Source organism: Mastigoproctus giganteus, chromosome 7 (genome assembly GCF_048544385.1).
Source record: "Mastigoproctus giganteus isolate SK-2022 chromosome 7, ASM4854438v1, whole genome shotgun sequence".
Taxonomy (NCBI): Eukaryota; Metazoa; Arthropoda; class Arachnida; order Uropygi; family Thelyphonidae; genus Mastigoproctus; species Mastigoproctus giganteus.
The window spans coordinates 159,314,058-159,331,182 of NC_143581.1; the positions used below are offsets into that span (position 1 = coordinate 159,314,058).

Here is a 17,125-nt window from a genome sequence, read left to right on the forward strand (position 1 = left end):
GGACCCTGGGTGTGTCAAGCCCATACTCACCAGATGTGAGCCCCTAGGGAATAATGTCAGACTTTACAAATCAATGAATTGAATGTTGGCTCTAGTTTATTTCCATAACATTTGGATTTTTTTTTGGATAAAAGTAGCAGCACTGTCTATTACTCATTACCACACAGTTTTATTCATGTAAGTTTCATCACCAAATAAATCTGCAGCAGTGTTAGTAGTCGTAAGGAAACAAGCTTATATGGTATTAGTAAAAAAATATCCACCTCATGTCCATCACCACAATAATTTGCTTAATTCTTCCATAAATTTATTTGAAGTACTCACCTCCACAACACCAAACAGAAGTTTGTTCCGATGATCAATCATTCTTTGGATGAAAGCAAATTTTAATACGCTTATCCTACATGCATCCTTCTTCAATTTAAATTTATGTCCCCTTATGGGTGTGTATATCATCTGAGCAAAGGTTAGGATGCCATCCACATTTAATTTACTCAAATCCATTTAAGGCCCTAATACTTCAATCAGATTTCCTCACAGGTGCTGAGTTTCCAGACACTGGAATTTGCAGAAGTGAAGTCTTTCTTGGTAAAAAGAAAACTTTCCAATCCCTGATTCTTGTTGCTGTTCTCTGTACCATTACAATGGATCCACTTAGAAAAAATTATCCTTTCAGACACTATATGCAGTAATCAATGTGGGAATGGGACAAGCACCTTCTTGTCCCTGCTAGCAAAATTGCTGTATATCACTGACAGAATTCCATGAGCTGTCTCAATGGCCTGTCTAAATTGCTCAAAAAATGTCCTGTTAGACTGTACAATAACCCACAGGTCTTTTTCTTCTTCCATTACTTTGCCTTGTCATCTGCAGATAAATCTCATAACAGAAAAAAAGACTGACATCTTTCAAGAAGCAATTTTCCCCTTAAATTTGGTTTCCCCCAAAACACAGACGCTTCTCCTCCTTGAATTTGGTTCCTGGGAAAACAAATTCAAGGTAATGGAAAAAGAAAAAGAAGATATGTGTGTAATTGTACAGTCCGACAGGACATTTTCTGAGCAATTTATTGCAAAAATAAATATTTTAGCAAAACTCTTTTTTACTCCATGATGGGAATAAAGGTAACAACCCAATCCTTGATTCTGATAAGATTTCTCAGCTACAGTGACTCAGTAAAATGTTTCAGATTTACCAAATACCCCAGCCTGCATCTTCCTTTGAAATTTGAGGAAGAAGGTGTTGAATTCTGTAGACTGCAATTTTCAGTAAATACGTATGAAGGAAGGTTGTTCCAGAAAACCACAGCTGAATGAATAAATGAGGAAGATGAAAAGTCAGTTCTGAATTTGAAGTTGAACAGTAAATGGATGTTGGCTGGTGACGTGTTCGTACTCTTTTGAAAGAGAGAGCGAAAATTATAGAACCCAGTTCAGAAGAATACTGCCCATGGAAGTATCTGTAGAAAAGGCATGCAGCAGAAACAGTATGTCTATGAGACACAGAGGGGAGAGACTCTGTTAGAGAGGAGTCATTAATTAAACTAACTGTCCTCTTCTGAATGGAATCTAGAAGCCTGAGAAAGTTTTGGGGGCCGCCCTAGATGTGGGAACAATATTCCACGGTAGGACAGATTTGCGATTTGCACAGAGTGAACAGCTGTTTGGAAGAAAAGTAATGCCAACAGCAAAAGAGAAAACCAAGATTTTTAGATGCAGAGGAAGCAATATTTGTAATGTGCTTCTGCCAAGAGAGATTAGAAGTCAGGGTAATCCCCGAAAAAGATATATCATTTTTCCTAGAAATCAGAGTGTCACCAAAGATAAGCATAGGAGCAGAAGAATCCTTTTTGCGAGATATAAGACAAGACTGAGTTTTAGAACGGTTGAAATCAACTAAGTTGTCTTTGCCCCACTGGAGAATTACCTGGAGATCGGCATTTAAGAAATTGGTAGCGGATATTTGAGAAGTTGAAGTTGATTGAGCAGGGCAAGGTTTCTCAAAATGGAAAGTGGAATGCAATGTGTTATCATCGGCAAAACTATGGATAGGAATTCCAGTCAATGGAAGAAGGTCATTAATATACAAGAGGAAAAAAGGGTTTTTTTTTTTTTTTTTGTTTTTTTTTATGAAAACCCCAAACACGAAAGGTATCAAAATCTATAGTACTTAGTACCGTGCATGGGTTGAAGGAGAAGTATGGGGGGAGGGGGATGCCGGAAACTTTGCTCTAGAGTCTAAACATTGGTTTCACCACTTCAAGCCTCCAATAAGCAAAGTGGTGGTATTTCACCGGTTGATGAAGAGAAAACTGGATTACCAATTACAAAAAACAGTTGTCAAACCATAAGATGGAAGCTTGTTTAGAAGACCTTTATGCCAAACATGATCGAAAGCCTCTGAGATGTCGAGAGCAACTGCTTGTGTTTCACCGAACTTTTCCATTGAATTTGTCCATATATGGGTAACATAAGCCAGAATATCACCAGTGGATCGACAGTGACAGAATCCATACTGGCGATTGTTGATCAGATGGAAAGTTTCTAGGTAGTTTAAGAGTTGGCGGTTAATTGATTTCTCCATTACTTTAGAAAGAGTAAAAGTAATTGCAATGGGACGATAATTGGATGGGAGGGATTTTTCACCCTTTTTAGGAACTGACTGGATATGAGCAAATTTCCAAGCAGAAGGAAAAACACCTTTGGAATAAGAAAGTGAAAAAAGGCACCAAAGAACAGGAGTAAGTTCAGGAGCACAGGTTTTGAGAACAAGTGGAGAAATGACATCAGGACCTGGAGCTTTCTTAGCATCAAGATTTGTCAAACTCCTTCTGACATCCTTTTGACAGAAGACCACAGGAGGCATTGAATGGAGCATGTCGGTAATGGTGGGAGGCATTTTACTAAGATCATTAATACATGAGTTGGAAGAAAAATGGGATGCTAGCAGTTCAGCTTTATCCTTGGCTGAAGTGAAAACAGAACCATCTGGTTTTGACAGAGGTGGGAGCAGAGATGGGCAAAAGTTGCAGCGAATAGCTTTGGCAAGAGACCAGAATGCTTAGCAACCCCTGCTTACATTGCTACCATTAGGGCAAGAAGCAAGTTTTCTACTCTTAGCCTGTTCAAAATCTAGTTTGGACTGATTAGTGACCACTTTACAATTGTTGTGAATTTTTGATGTAGGCAGAAAATGAAACTGAAGAATTGGAAACAAGCCAATTACGATATGCAATGTGAACAGCCTTAGCACATTTATTGGAAAACCAAGGTTTTAGATAAAGGACGAGATTTTAAAGTGGAGTGTTCAATAAAGGATTCCATTCCTACAAGAATAATTTTACTGACACAATCTGAGCAAACGTTGACATCAGAAGTTTTGAAACAGTAATCTGACCAAGGAAAAGAAGAAAAGAAATCTCGCAGGTCATCCCATTTTGCATTCTTGTAATGCCAAACAATACAAGGTTGGGAATAGCCATGAGATAAAGGCTCCATTGGAGAAGAGACAATCACCAAGTTGTGATCTGAAGTGCCTAAAGGACTACTCACTTCGACCGTGTACTTAGAAGTGTTGTTTGTGAGAAAAAGATCAAGCGAGCTAGCTGTATGGTTAAGATTGTCTGGTATTCTTGTAGGTATATGAACAATCTATGCAAGGTTATTAGTAATTGCAAAAGCCTCAGCATCTCGACCAGCTGGGTCAGTGTGACTAGAAAACGGAAGCCAGCTGGAGTTGTGAACATTAAAATCACTAACGAAAATTACCTCACTGTTAGGAAAGTTGGACTGGAGAAAGTCAAATTGCAAAGAGAGGAAGTCAAAGAACTTCAAGTGATTAGTGGAGTTGGGAGAATGGCAAAGACAACAGATGAATTTGACACATTGAGGTAGAGAGATTTTAAGCCATAAAAGATCAAAAAGAGGAGATTCCAAATTACCAAGTCTCTGATAGGGAATAATGGAATGGACATATGCACAAGTACCACCTCTGAGGCGAAAGGAATCATCCAGCAAATAATTTGGGCAACTGAGATGAGCAGTAGTTGAATCAACTGATAACTGAGATTCTGTCAGAAAAAGTACATGGTGTTTGGCAGGCTGCAAGTGGAAATGGACATCGTTGGGATTAGAATTGAGACACGTATATTTGTGAAATGAACTAGGAAGTGTTTGGGAGGTTTAGATCTTTTCACAGATAAGCTTACTCTATTAGTTTGACAATTCGTGGTGTATTCAATAGTAAGAAAAAAATGGGGGGGGGACATGCTGTATGAAGTAATTAAATTTTGGATATGGCCTACACATGGTAAGAATATACCCAGATCCTTGATATAATGTGGCCTCAACAATTCCCCCTGCATTTACACTACTCAGACTCCCTCCAGTCACTATCTAGCAAAGTAGAGGTAGCACGATTATACACTAGCTGATCGGGAAGCCTCCTAAAGAGTTACCAATAGGTTTGGTCCAGTGTATTAACTAGCGGCCGGCCTGTGAACACCATTTTAGAGCTGTACCCTCGAAATGTAAGGAAGATTGGATTTCGCCATGATGTTCATCATAATCTCAAAAGTCATCAGTCATACTGCATAATCAAAGAGATGAGGAAGAGTTGACCGCAACTTAGCTCTGGAGATTAAACATGGGTTCCACCACTTCAAGCCTCCAATAAGCAAAGTGGTGGTATTGCACCGGTTGATGAGAGTCATCTACCACATTGTATTGCCTGGTAACACAGAGGGGCGGAATTCCTCCATGTGGTGTGGGCACCACACCTTGAACCCTGCTTATGTTTGTTCACATCTGGGTGGTCACCCATAGTGTGCTTGTGCATGGAGGTTATACCCATGATTACAATAAGTTCCACCTTCGTGAAGGTGCAAGCAGAGGATTTGGCTGTCACAGACCATCTGGACCTCGCTGAAATTGGGTTCACTTGACATGAATATCACCCGAATATCAGTTCCATCAGCGTTTTAGACTCCTAAGTAGCAAGTATAGCTTGTCTGGAATATCTGAGAGAATGTCTGTGACAACCTCAAGGACCAAATTTTCCTGGAGTACCAGTTATTGGTAGGTGGTCTCCAGACACCTGAGAAAGGTTTTGTAGCAGTTTAATCATTACATCATAAACTATAACCAATACAGATGTCTTTTAATAGCATGCCTCTATCATGTAGAATGTAATAATGTAAAAGAGCACGGTTTGTACTGCTTTTAAATAAATGGGTTTAGCATAACATTATTCTTTTTGATTTCTTGGTTTTGTGTGTTGTTTTTAAATTAAATTTAGACTAAAAGCATGCCTCAGACTAGAGCAGCAAAGAAAAGGACTCAAAGTAGTGGAAATGCTTTGGTTTGGAAAAACTTCCAAAGGAAGTTCTCCTATGAATCAGAATTATTTTGTGGGTGTTACTTGTGCTCTTTGTGCAAAATTACCTCTAGAAAGATATAATATAGCCATAGGTGGATGCCTTTGTGTGTGTTTGTTGCAAACAGCATGAAGAGGTTAAGCAAAATCTTGGCACTCTAATGAGGTTATCAGAAGTTTGAAGAATAGAGTTCATAGGCATCAACCCTATTCTTCAAAGGATTAAAAGAGAGGGACCCATCAAGCACTCAGCCACCAACTTGAACATCTGAGCCTATGCTCCAGCATCAGACAACAAAAAGCATCCTCTGCAACAGTGATCCTTGGTCAAACAATTAGTAGCTATGGTTTACGGCTCAATTTTCAGGGAAATGGGAATGATATTGTGCAAAAAAGAACAAATGGGATAGGAGCAGGGTGTCTGCCAAAGGGAGAAGGGGGGGCCTTGTAGTAGATGATGTAGAGCAGCTATCATCTGATACTAATGATATTAAGAGTACGATATCTAAAGATTTAATTAACAAGTACAGAGGAATGTTGAGAAAAAGTTGCAAGTTAGGACTGAATTTGAAAGTGTCTGCATTTCTGGCCAGATACAATTGGAGAGAGTACATGACGAGAGCCTTGTCAATCAATTTGACCCTGGAGAGACTCTTGTCTCCAGGGTGCAAGGCTCATGGGGTAGAATTTTTCTCTTTGTGTCTGAGCTGATTAATAGAAAAGACTTTTTACAGGGATCGGATACATTTAAATAAAAAAAGATGCAAAAATATTTGCTGGTGCTATTGAGGCAATGTGAAGTGAGTTGGAAAACTGCTGGCTTAGGGGTGGAATACCCAGATGAATAGATTAACAGTAGCTTCAGCCAGAGGTGAAAGTGATTCTTGCACTGTTTCTCTTGGAACAAGCAGCAACCTGGAAAGCAAGGTGTCAAGGAGTTCAAGACCTGCTGGGGGTCCTCATAGAAAAAGCAAATAGATGGGCTTTGTTAGGGTTACTAAGGGTAAAACAGCTGCAGGTATACTTTGTGTACACTATGCCAGGAGCATATTAAATAAATTTGATGAATCTGAAGTGCAGATCAAATCATCAAAAACAAACACCATGGGGATATCAGAGACATGGTGTTACTCAAATATAAGGGATTCATTATTTGAATATGGGGAGTACAATATATATAAAAAAGATAGAGAGGGCACAAAGGGGATTATGCAATTAGTTAAGAAACACATAAAATCTAAGGCAGTGCACAGAGTGGATATGGCTGGCCATTCAACGTTGGGTTAGTTTTATGAGACATAAGCGGTGGGATAACAAAAATAAGGGTAGGAGTGTGTTATATGCCAAATGATTGCAAAGAGTATAACAAACAACTGCACAGACATAAAGAGTGGGCCAGTAAATTTGAATATCTTATAATAGGAGATTTAACTTTACAGATAATGACTGGACTGTGTGGATTACTCAATCACACAGTAGCAAGACTTTTGTGGATTTATTGGATGACTATTTTTTGCACTAGCACATTAGAGAGGCAACAAGAGAAAGCAATACCACTGATCTGATTTTCAGCATTCACCCTTCATGCCTTAACAATCTGCAAATAAAAGATCTACCAGGTGGCAGTGATCACAAAGTACTGATGTGGGATTTACTTAAAGATGTAACTGCTCTATGGAAAAGGACTTTCATTTGTAAAGATGACTACAGCATCTCAGAGTATGCCACTGCAACAAGATCTAGACAAATTAGGCATATAGGCTGATAAGTGGCACTTGAAATTTAGTACTGACAAATGTAAGGTACTTTATATGACTGGCTTGAGTAAGCTCTCTGCTGATGGCATCCTTCCTCTTGCTACTCGACACAATAGGGGGCATAAATTCAAGTTCAAGTTCAGGAAGGTTGGTTGCGGGTCAGATGTGCAGAAATTTACCTTCAGACAGAATGTGGCTAATTGTTGGAACTAAATCCCATCTGGTCTTGTTGGTAGTGGGTAATCTGAATAAAATTCAAGGAAGAAAAAATTTTAATAAATTCAGATAAAATGGGCAGTTTTGCCCCCATTTTTCTTTTTAGCTGATGCTGTATAAGCTTGCTTTCTTGCATCATTTGCCACTACTACTACTGTTAATAATAATAATAAATTGGATTTCTGTAAATTTTGATTTTCAAAGTTCTAATACACCTTATACTTCAAAGCATGTTATAATCCAATAAATAAGATTAATTCAGAATTTCTTCATATGGTATCTCATAATTCAATATGGTACTTCATAGTTCAGTGCTGGTTCATCCAGTTTTCATTTCCAAGGATATTTATGTACAGCATAAAGATTTCATAAGTATGGGAAAACAGTCTTTCTTATCACACCCTCAGAATTCAACAAATGCTGAAACATGTGAGGGTGGTGGGGAAACCCAGGTGTAGTAATTACAATCGCAAATGAGCTTCCCTTCTTGGATAGATTAACAGCTTACCACTAATTTTATGAAAGGTTGGTCCGACTTATGGTCTGTTGCTTTGCCACTTTAATGCTTTTTTTTTTTTTTTTTTGGTAATTAGATTTCAAAAGAAGGACTTCATAACTCTGATTAATAGCAAATATGTGACATTCAAAAGATTTTACAAATTTAACAGTTTACAAGATACATATTTTCTACAAAAAGTTTGCATAAATTTAAAATTTTATATATTTGAAAGCCAAAAATAAAAAACAATGTAAAAATATATTTGCACACAAACTAATAATACATGCTTACTGTTTTTGTTAAAGCAAGCCCAGGTCTAAAATAAAGGTCTTTGTTAAACAGAAGCTGAAGAATCAGTGAACTGCGATCTATATGCTTAATTTTACTGGCTCTGCGAATAATTCCTAAAATGAGGAGAAAAATATATAGCAAAAAAAAAATAAATTATTATTTTTTAAATCTTGGTATGCATAAATAAAACAAAAATAATCCTATATTGGATAAAATAATAAATATGTATGAAGCTCTAATATTCTCACTCTGTAATAATCTAAATGACCATGGGAATTTTAATGGAAACTGACCCACATAACTATAAAGAATGATGTACAAGTCAGTGCATTTGCATCATTTCTGTACATAGCCAACTACATAAGTAGTTATAAATTTGCATCATTAAGTATATCTCATATTGTGAATACCTTCACAATGAGTTGCCATGGTATTGCACTACCTCGAATAAGTAACGCTTCACCATAGGAGAAGACTATTTTTACTTATTCTCAGCAGATACCATCATTCATACGGCACCATTTCGGAGCTTATTGGCTCCTCATCAGTGGATAGGCCACTGAGAATAAGTAACAATAGTCTTCTCCTATGGTGAAGCGTTACTTATTCGAGGTAGTGCAATACTATGGCAACTCATTGTGAAGGTATTCACAATGTGAGATATACTTAATGATACCAATTTATAACTACTTATGTAGTTGGCTATGTACAGAAATGATGTAAATGCACTAACTTGTACATTAGTTACGCTATTTACGTAACCTGAGGCTTTAGCCCTAAACTATACCACTATAAAGAATGAATAAAGGAAATGTGGTTATGTAAGATCAAGGAAGCATCACAAGAAAAAAACAGTTCCTTCAGATCAATATCTCCAATACACACCAAGATTCAAGAAGACCCACATAATTGCCACATTAAGTTTTCAAGAGCTGTACATTTGGTAACTTCCAGCAGCATACAAGTTAACATACAAGCATGAAATTAAATTTCATATTTAATATTAAATTTCATTGACAACATATCCATTTTATGCTAAATATACAACTATAGTAGTGTTACCAGTAAGTATGCTTTTGCATATCATTTACCTAGGATTTTTCTGCCTGTGGACTTCTGTTTGAATTGTCTGGTAGACATCAGCTGATTATGATTACATCATGGAAGATACCCTTCCAAAAATGTTGAGTCAATGTATATAACAGTGGCCCTGCTTGTCTGGACTTCACTATCAAGAGTGCAGCAGATGTGGGAAACCACAGGTGGCACCTGACCCTAATACTATGTACACTATGTCAAGAGCTCTTCCAAAGTTTCATCAAAAAGGGAAAATTTGAAGTGTGTTTTTGAGGAATTGTTAAAATGCCAAATTCTTTTCCTTGAAGAGTTCATTAATTTGTCTTTTCTCAAAACTTCTTTTGAATCTCAACTGGTTTTTGGACACGAATTAGTGCTACTCACTAGCAACGGTTTGTTATGTTTTCAATTTAGAATTTTTAGAAAGTGCTCATATGGCTTTTTTTTTTCACCACTTCTAGCTTCCTCTTTATATAGACTTATCAGAGGTCGCCACTGGCCTACATAAAGATTTACCCAAAGACAAACAATCCTTTTAAGCCACAATGCTTTAAAATATTTTTTTACTTCATTTACATGTATTAATTGAAACAGTTTCAACCTACCTTTCATTTTAGCACTTTTTTCAAGATAATAATGAGTGTTTTAAAAATATTCATCCATTTTCAGCAGAAGACATGCAGGCCTCTTTCCAACACAAAGATTAATGAGATAAGAACAACCTATAGCCCAAGTACTCAAAGATCTCCACTTTAATACCACTTTTTTAACCTTGCTAATCCATTTAAGCCTGCCATAACAGGAATTTTTATCAGCACTCATTGACATACAATGCAAATAAACATTCAACGGATATAAGAGTATCAACTTCACTTTGAAATAACACATCTATTTTTGCATTTCTTTCTAAGCAGTGTTAGATGGGTCGGAAAACTGCTAGCTTGGGGGGAGACAAAGACCAATAGATTGACAGTAGCCACTGGCAGAGGTGAAAGAGATTCTTGCACTGCTTCTATTAGAATGAGCAGAAGCCTGAAAAACAAGATGCATGGTATTTCAGAGACTGCTGGGAGCCATTGCGGTACAAGTAAACACATGGGTTGTGTTAGGGTAGCTAAGAATAGAAACAGGTGCAGGTATACTTGCGTGTACACCAATGCTAGGAGTTTAGTAAATAAATTTGATGAATTTGAGGTATTGCTCCAAACATCAAAGGCAGATATTGTTGGGATATCAGAGACGTGGTATCACACAGATATAAGGGATGCAGAACTGCAATTTGGGGAGTACAACGTCTACAGAAAGGATAGACAGGATAGGAAGGGGGGAGGGTTATGCTATTAGTTAAGAAACACATAAAAACCAAGGAAGTGAAGCCAGTCGACATCGCTGGACAGTGCAGTGTTGAGTCAGTTTGGTGTGACATAAGCATTGGGAGATCAAAATTGGGAGTAGGAGTGTGCTATAGGCCTAATGACTCTCATGAGTATAATAAGAAACTGCACAGGGAAATAGAGTGGGCCAGTAAATCAGAGAGTCTTATAATGGGAGATTTTAATTTCCCAGATATTGACTGGAATTTGGGGGCTGGTTACTCACACACTAGCAGGGCTTTTGTGGATTTATTGGATGATTGTTTTCTACATCAGCATGTTCGGGAGGCAACTAGAGGGAGTAATACTCTTGATTTGATTATCAGCAGTGATTCTTCATGCATTAAGAATCTGCAGATAAATGAACCACTAGGTGGCAGTGATCACAGTGTGCTGAAGTGGGATCTACTCAAAGAGGTAACTACCATTAGGGGTAAAGGGAAGGGGTTATTGCTTCCGTAAAGGCGACTACGATGGACTGAGACAGTATTTAAATTCTATACAGTGGGACCAACTGATGATGTTACCAACAGTAAATTCAAAATGGGAAGCATTCAAAGAACTTATCTTGGAAGCTACTAGGCTTTACATACCAACTAAGAAATATTGTTCAAGGTTTAGGCCAAAATGGATGTCAGATGAACTAATGAGGCATATGGCAGAGAAGAAAAATGCATGGGATACTTACAAATTAACACATGACACAGAAGCCTATGATAGATACAAGTTGATATGCAACCAAGTTACAAAGGAGGTTAGGCAGGCGAAGGCAGATTATGAGAAATCCTTGGCAAGGGATGCAAAGAAAAACAGCCAAGAGTTCTTTACTTATGTAAACTCTAGAAGGAAGGGGATGAATCAGATTGATCCACTTGATATTGATGGGTCAACTGTTGATGATTCTGCTCAGGTAGCTAACAAACTAAATGAATATTTTGCATCGACATTCACACATGAGGAGTTATTCAGCGAGGGGAATGCCAGAGGTGTATTCAACTCTAGCAGTAAGCTACAGAATCTTGAAATAACTGGGAGTAAAGTGGAGGAGAAACTGTTGAAGATAAACACAAGAAAGGCACCTGGGGTGGATGGGATCCATCCAGTTATATTAAAGGAGGCAGCAAAGGAAGTAAGCAAACCCTTAGCCATAATTATGAGAGCTTCCTTGGACTCAGGGGAGGTACCCATAGACTGGAAATGTGCAAATGTGACCCCAATTCACAAAGGAGGATCAAAGGCTTACACAAGTAATTATAGACCTGTGAGCTTAACTTCTGTTCCAGGAAAATTAATGGAGGCACTGGTTAAAGAAGCACTGCAGGATCATTTAGACAAGACTTCAGTTATAGCTCAGACACAGCATGGTTTTGTTAAGGGGAAGTCTTGCCTGACCAATTTGATTGGATACTATGATGCAGTCACAAAAGAACTGGATGCAGGGAATAACTTTGATATTATATACTTGGATCTTAGAAAGGCTTTTGATACTGTTGCACATGGAAAACTGCTACACCAATTGGAGCAGTGTGACATTGGAGGAAAATTGCTGCTATGGATAAAGGGGTGGTTGAGGGGGAGAAGACAGAGAGTGGTAATCAATGGACACTGCTCATCGTGGACTAATGTTATTAGTGGAGTCCCTCAGGGCTCAGTGTTGGGTCCATTATTGTTTTCTGTATTTATAAATGATATTGATGATGGTATATCAAGCTTAATGTCCAAGTTTGCAGACGATACAAAGGTTGGCAGGGTTGTCAAGGACACTACTGACACTATGCTGCTGCAACAGGATCTGGAAAGGTTGAGCAGATGGGCTGAGAGGTGGCAAATGAAGTTTAACATTGACAAATGTAAAGTACTACACATGGGAAACAGCAACCCCAGAGCAACGTATCAACTCTGTGGTACTACACTGACAGTGGTAGAGAATGAAAGGGACTTGGGGGTGGTTGTGCAGGCAGATATGAAGTTCTCTGAGCAGTGCAGACGGGCTGCAAGGGTAGCTCATGGAGTATTGTCAATGATATACACGAATTTTTCCAGCAGGGATAAGGAGGTGATTATTTCATTGTATAAGGCAATGGTCAGGCCACACCTAGAGTACTGTATACAGGTCTGGAGGCCTCATTTCAAGAAGGATGTAGAGCTGCTGGAACGAGTACAAAGAAGGGCAACAAGATTAGTGAATGGAACAAAGGGGTGCTCTTACGAAGAAAGGCTTAAGTTTTGCAAATTACAGTGTCTGGAGACTAGGCACCACCGAGGTGATATGATAGAGGTGTATAAAGCCTTGAATGGTTTAAGCATGCTCAATGCTGATGGGATTCTTCCTCTAGCTCAGAAAAATCACCTGAGAGGGCATAAATTCAAATTGAGGAAAGACAGATGTAGGACAGACGTGCGGAAATTTGCCTTTAGCCAGCGGGTGGTTGGTTGGTGGAACAGACTTCCATCCCTTGTAGTGGAGGTTGATAGCCTAAATAAGTTTAAGGCTCAGCTGGACAGGTATTTTGAACGAAGAGAGGGGTGAAGTGGAAGTGGGTTTTTTTTTTTTTTTTTGGCTGATGCTGCATAAGCTTGCTTTCTTGCATCAAATGCCTCTACTAATGCTAATGCTAAGCAGCATGCATTTTTATTGTATTTGTTTGCAAATGTCTTTTCATATCATGTTTTTCATCATATGAAATGGAAAAATCATATCTATATGCACAAAGCACACTTCTTTTTCCAATTTTATAATATAGGGAAAATCATGCATATGGCTCTTCTGAAATGTTACATTAGCAATTCTTTGGTATTTTAATGAAGAAGTTTTATAATTAGCTTCACACCACAAACAACAAAATAAATAAATAAATACTACAGGTAACACAGATGCTGGTTTGTGTACTCTTCATCTTTCATGCAATACAGACTAGCATACCTGAAGGCCAATTTGTTAACTAGTCAGTGTTAGCCAATTTGTTAACAAAAATAAGCAGAAATTGGCAGAATGTTTTAAAAATTACAAATGTAACAGAAAAGTTGTACTTTTACTATTTGTGAAAAAGAATGAGAGGGAGGAGGACTAGGTTTCAATGGTGAGACAGAGAATGAGTCAAGATGAAAGAATTGCTTTTGTAAATCCAGAGTTGATAGGTATGAAGTCCATGTAGTACTAATACATATAGTCAATAGCCCATATAGTCAATGAGAAATTATGGGAGTGAAGTTGAAAAAAATGTAATTAATGATGTTGAAATTTTACATGTTTATTTAATAAAAACTTTCAAGCCTACAGGCCAGTAAGACTCCTGGGGTTGATGGCATATACCCTATAATCATAAGGGAGGATTTAAGTGAGTGCATTGAACCACTGAGGCTAATTATACAAGCATCACTGGACTCGGGAGTAATTTCGTTTGATTTAAAAAGTGCCACTGTGTCTCCAATACATAAGGGCAGTTCTAAGAGTGAAGTGGGAAATTACCGGCCGGTTAGTCTAACTTCAGCAGTAGGGAAAATCATGGAGAAAATTATCAAAGTTGGAAGGATCAGAACTAATGAACTGAAATTTATATTCGTGTGTGAAATATTGTTATCTTGTCTCTGTTTTATTGAAGCTGTTAATCAGTAACTTTTAATATATTCCTCTATTAGTTATAAATTATTCTTTGAAAAATTTATTAAAATGGAAGTTTTGGTATAAATTTATATTATAAAGCTCTGGACAACAATACTCTTACTCATCTGTTTTAGCATTCACACAACTTGCAAATATGACACTATTAAATGAATAATGTGCAATGAGCAAGAGATGCCATAAGAAAAAAAGAGATAATGGAATAAAAACTGAAATAGAGACAAACAGTATTGCTAATGTTACTTAGCAATTCATTAAAGAGTTTTAAGTCTTAAGGATTGAACAGAGTTCATTCTCTCCAGTGAGAAAAAAATGTTAATATTTTGCGGTAATTAAATTTTATTCACAATACTAGAACAAATGTGTAAATCTCAGTAATTTAAATACCAGTGCTAAGATGGAAACTTTGCAATATTTGATAAAACCTTTTTTTTTTTTTTCTTTTTTGTTTGTTCCCTATGGTATAAAATATACTTTGTTTTTGATGAACAAGGTCAGAGAAAATATTTTGATTAAAATAAGAGTCAATATCACATCATTTTTGTTCTACATGTTCAAAAATTTCAGCAAAACTTAAAAAAATACTGAATTTAAATATTTTTAGAAGAGGCACACTTTATAAAACACTATACAGTGAATAGGATTTCTGTATCAGACAGTGTTTTTAATAAAGACTTAGCCAGATGTGATAAATGAAACTACACTTTTCCCCAAATACTTTCTCTAAAAACTAATGCACTTGCTACATCTTTCCTCCAATATTTTTTGGCCAAGCAAAAAAAAAAAAAAAAAATCTGAATCTCGTCCTGCAATTCAGCACTCTATCATTGCGATAATAACATTTTCAAAATGAAATCTAGTTCCTTTCAAATATTTTTTCAGTTGTGGAAAATGATAATAGTTTGAGGCAGTTGCATCCAATGAATGGACTATACATTGGACCAAATGGAAGTCCTCCTGTTGGAAATATTTCTTTTAATTTCATCATCATTGTATAAGCTTTCTGAGCCAGTGCATTGTCTGGAAGGAACATGACAACTTTTCAAAATTTTCTGGGTTTTTTTTTTTTTTTTTTTTTTGTTTTTTAATTCAAAATTTTCCTTCAAATGATCCAATAAATAGCAATAATCCACGGTAATGGATTTGCATTTTTTCAGTGGCAACATTTGGAATCACCCAACACTTTTGTGTTGTGGTAGTTCCGAATATTGCCACTCTGGCAAAACCACCGTCAAAAGGGCTTACAATTAATCATTTTTTTACAGTGAATGTAATTATTAACTGCATTAAACAGTCAAACAGATTTCAACTATGGTCCACTCAAATGTGCGTGCATTCTTACACTCTTACCCTTCAATCACTCAGACACAATTAAATCCAGGAATTTTAGTATATCTCCTAAAAATTACCTAGAATGATTTGGAAAATTCAATTCCTGATGCTTCATAACTATTATTAATTAGAAAGACAAATTTCTTTTTCTTGTCATTATTTTGACATTTCTTCATGTATTTCATTCAAACAGCAGCTATTTTATGATAGCTCTGTACTCACTTTTTTGGAATTCTGAAATCTGCAATGACATGATGTTTCTAAAGACATCTAGAAACAAAAAAATAATTAATTAGAGTGGATGTAAGGTGGATTAAGTAGAATGGATGCCTTTGAAGGAATTAAAATGGGGAGCCCATCAAGCTCTCAGCTGCCCAACTCAATGCCAGAGATCACTTTTGTCCATCAACACAATGGCAAGCTTCACGGCAATGCACTGGTCCCACAGGAGCTAGTTATTGACAGGGAAACAAGAAATATGTTGTGCAAGAAAGATAGGTGGAATAGCACCAGGGTATATCTGCCAGGGACAAAAGTAGATAACATTGTAGAGCAGATATCATCTTTTAAGGGCACAAAAAGTGATATTGTTGTACAAGTTGTACAAAGGTGACACTAATGACATTAAGAGTAAGAAACCTGAAGACTTGCTTAACAAGTACAGGGAAATGTTGGGAAAAACTCACAAGCTAGGACTGAATTTGAAAGTGTTCTGCAATTCTGCCCAGACATGATCCAACATGTGCTTCCAAGAGAAAGCATATGTTGAGAGCCTTGTCAAATAATTCAGCCCTGGAGAGAAGCGAATGCACAAGGCTCATTGGGTAGAATTTTTCTCAGCAATGGTCTGTGCTTTTTAACAGGAGAGATAGTTTTTACAAGGATGGGATACACTTGAACAGAAGGGGTGCAAGAATATTTGCTCAAACTATTGATAGGTGGGTTGGAAAACAGCTAGCTTGAGAGGGGGGATACACAGAATAATAGTTCAACTAGAGCTGCAGGCAGAGGCGAAAGTGACTCTTGCATTGCTACTATTGGTACATGCAGCAGCCTGGAAAGCAAAGTGTCTTGGATTTCAGGCCCTGCTTTGGGTAATCATGGAACAAATCAATACATGGGCTGTGTTAGGGTAACTAAGAGAAAGAACACATGCATGTATACTTACATGTACACTAATGCTAGGAACATTGCAAATAAATTTGATGAATTTGAAGTACTGATTAAGTCATCAAATGCAGACATTGTAGGAATAGCTGAGACAGGGTGTCACTCAGACCTAGGTGATACTGAATTTGAATATGGGAAGTATAATGCATACAGAAAGGAAAGGCAGGCCAGAAGAGGTGGAAGGGTTATGCTCTTAGTTAAGAAGAGTATTAAACCTAAGGCAGTGCATCCAATTGATGTGAGTGAAGAGTGCAATGTTGAGTCAGTCTGGTGTGATATAAGCACTGGGAAAACAAAATTGAGAGTTGGAGAATGTTTTAGGACATAATGGTATTTTTCCACTTGCTGAGACTACACAAATGAGGGGACATAATTTCAAGTTGAGGAAGGTTGGTTGCAGGATAGATGTGCAGAA

The 17,125-nt window shown here is 37.3% G+C and overlaps 1 protein-coding gene across 1 annotated transcript in view; it reads right to left on the minus strand.

Moving 5' to 3' along the window:
- The window catches only part of LOC150083283 (pregnancy zone protein-like), a 374,597-nt gene that overhangs the window by 349,898 nt on the left and 7,574 nt on the right, over positions 1–17,125 (minus strand). The window contains exon 3 of the mRNA XM_090378461.1: positions 8,137–8,249. Within this exon, the coding sequence (XP_090234587.1) occupies positions 8,137–8,249 (113 nt within the window). The remainder of the gene's footprint in view (positions 1–8,136; positions 8,250–17,125) is intronic.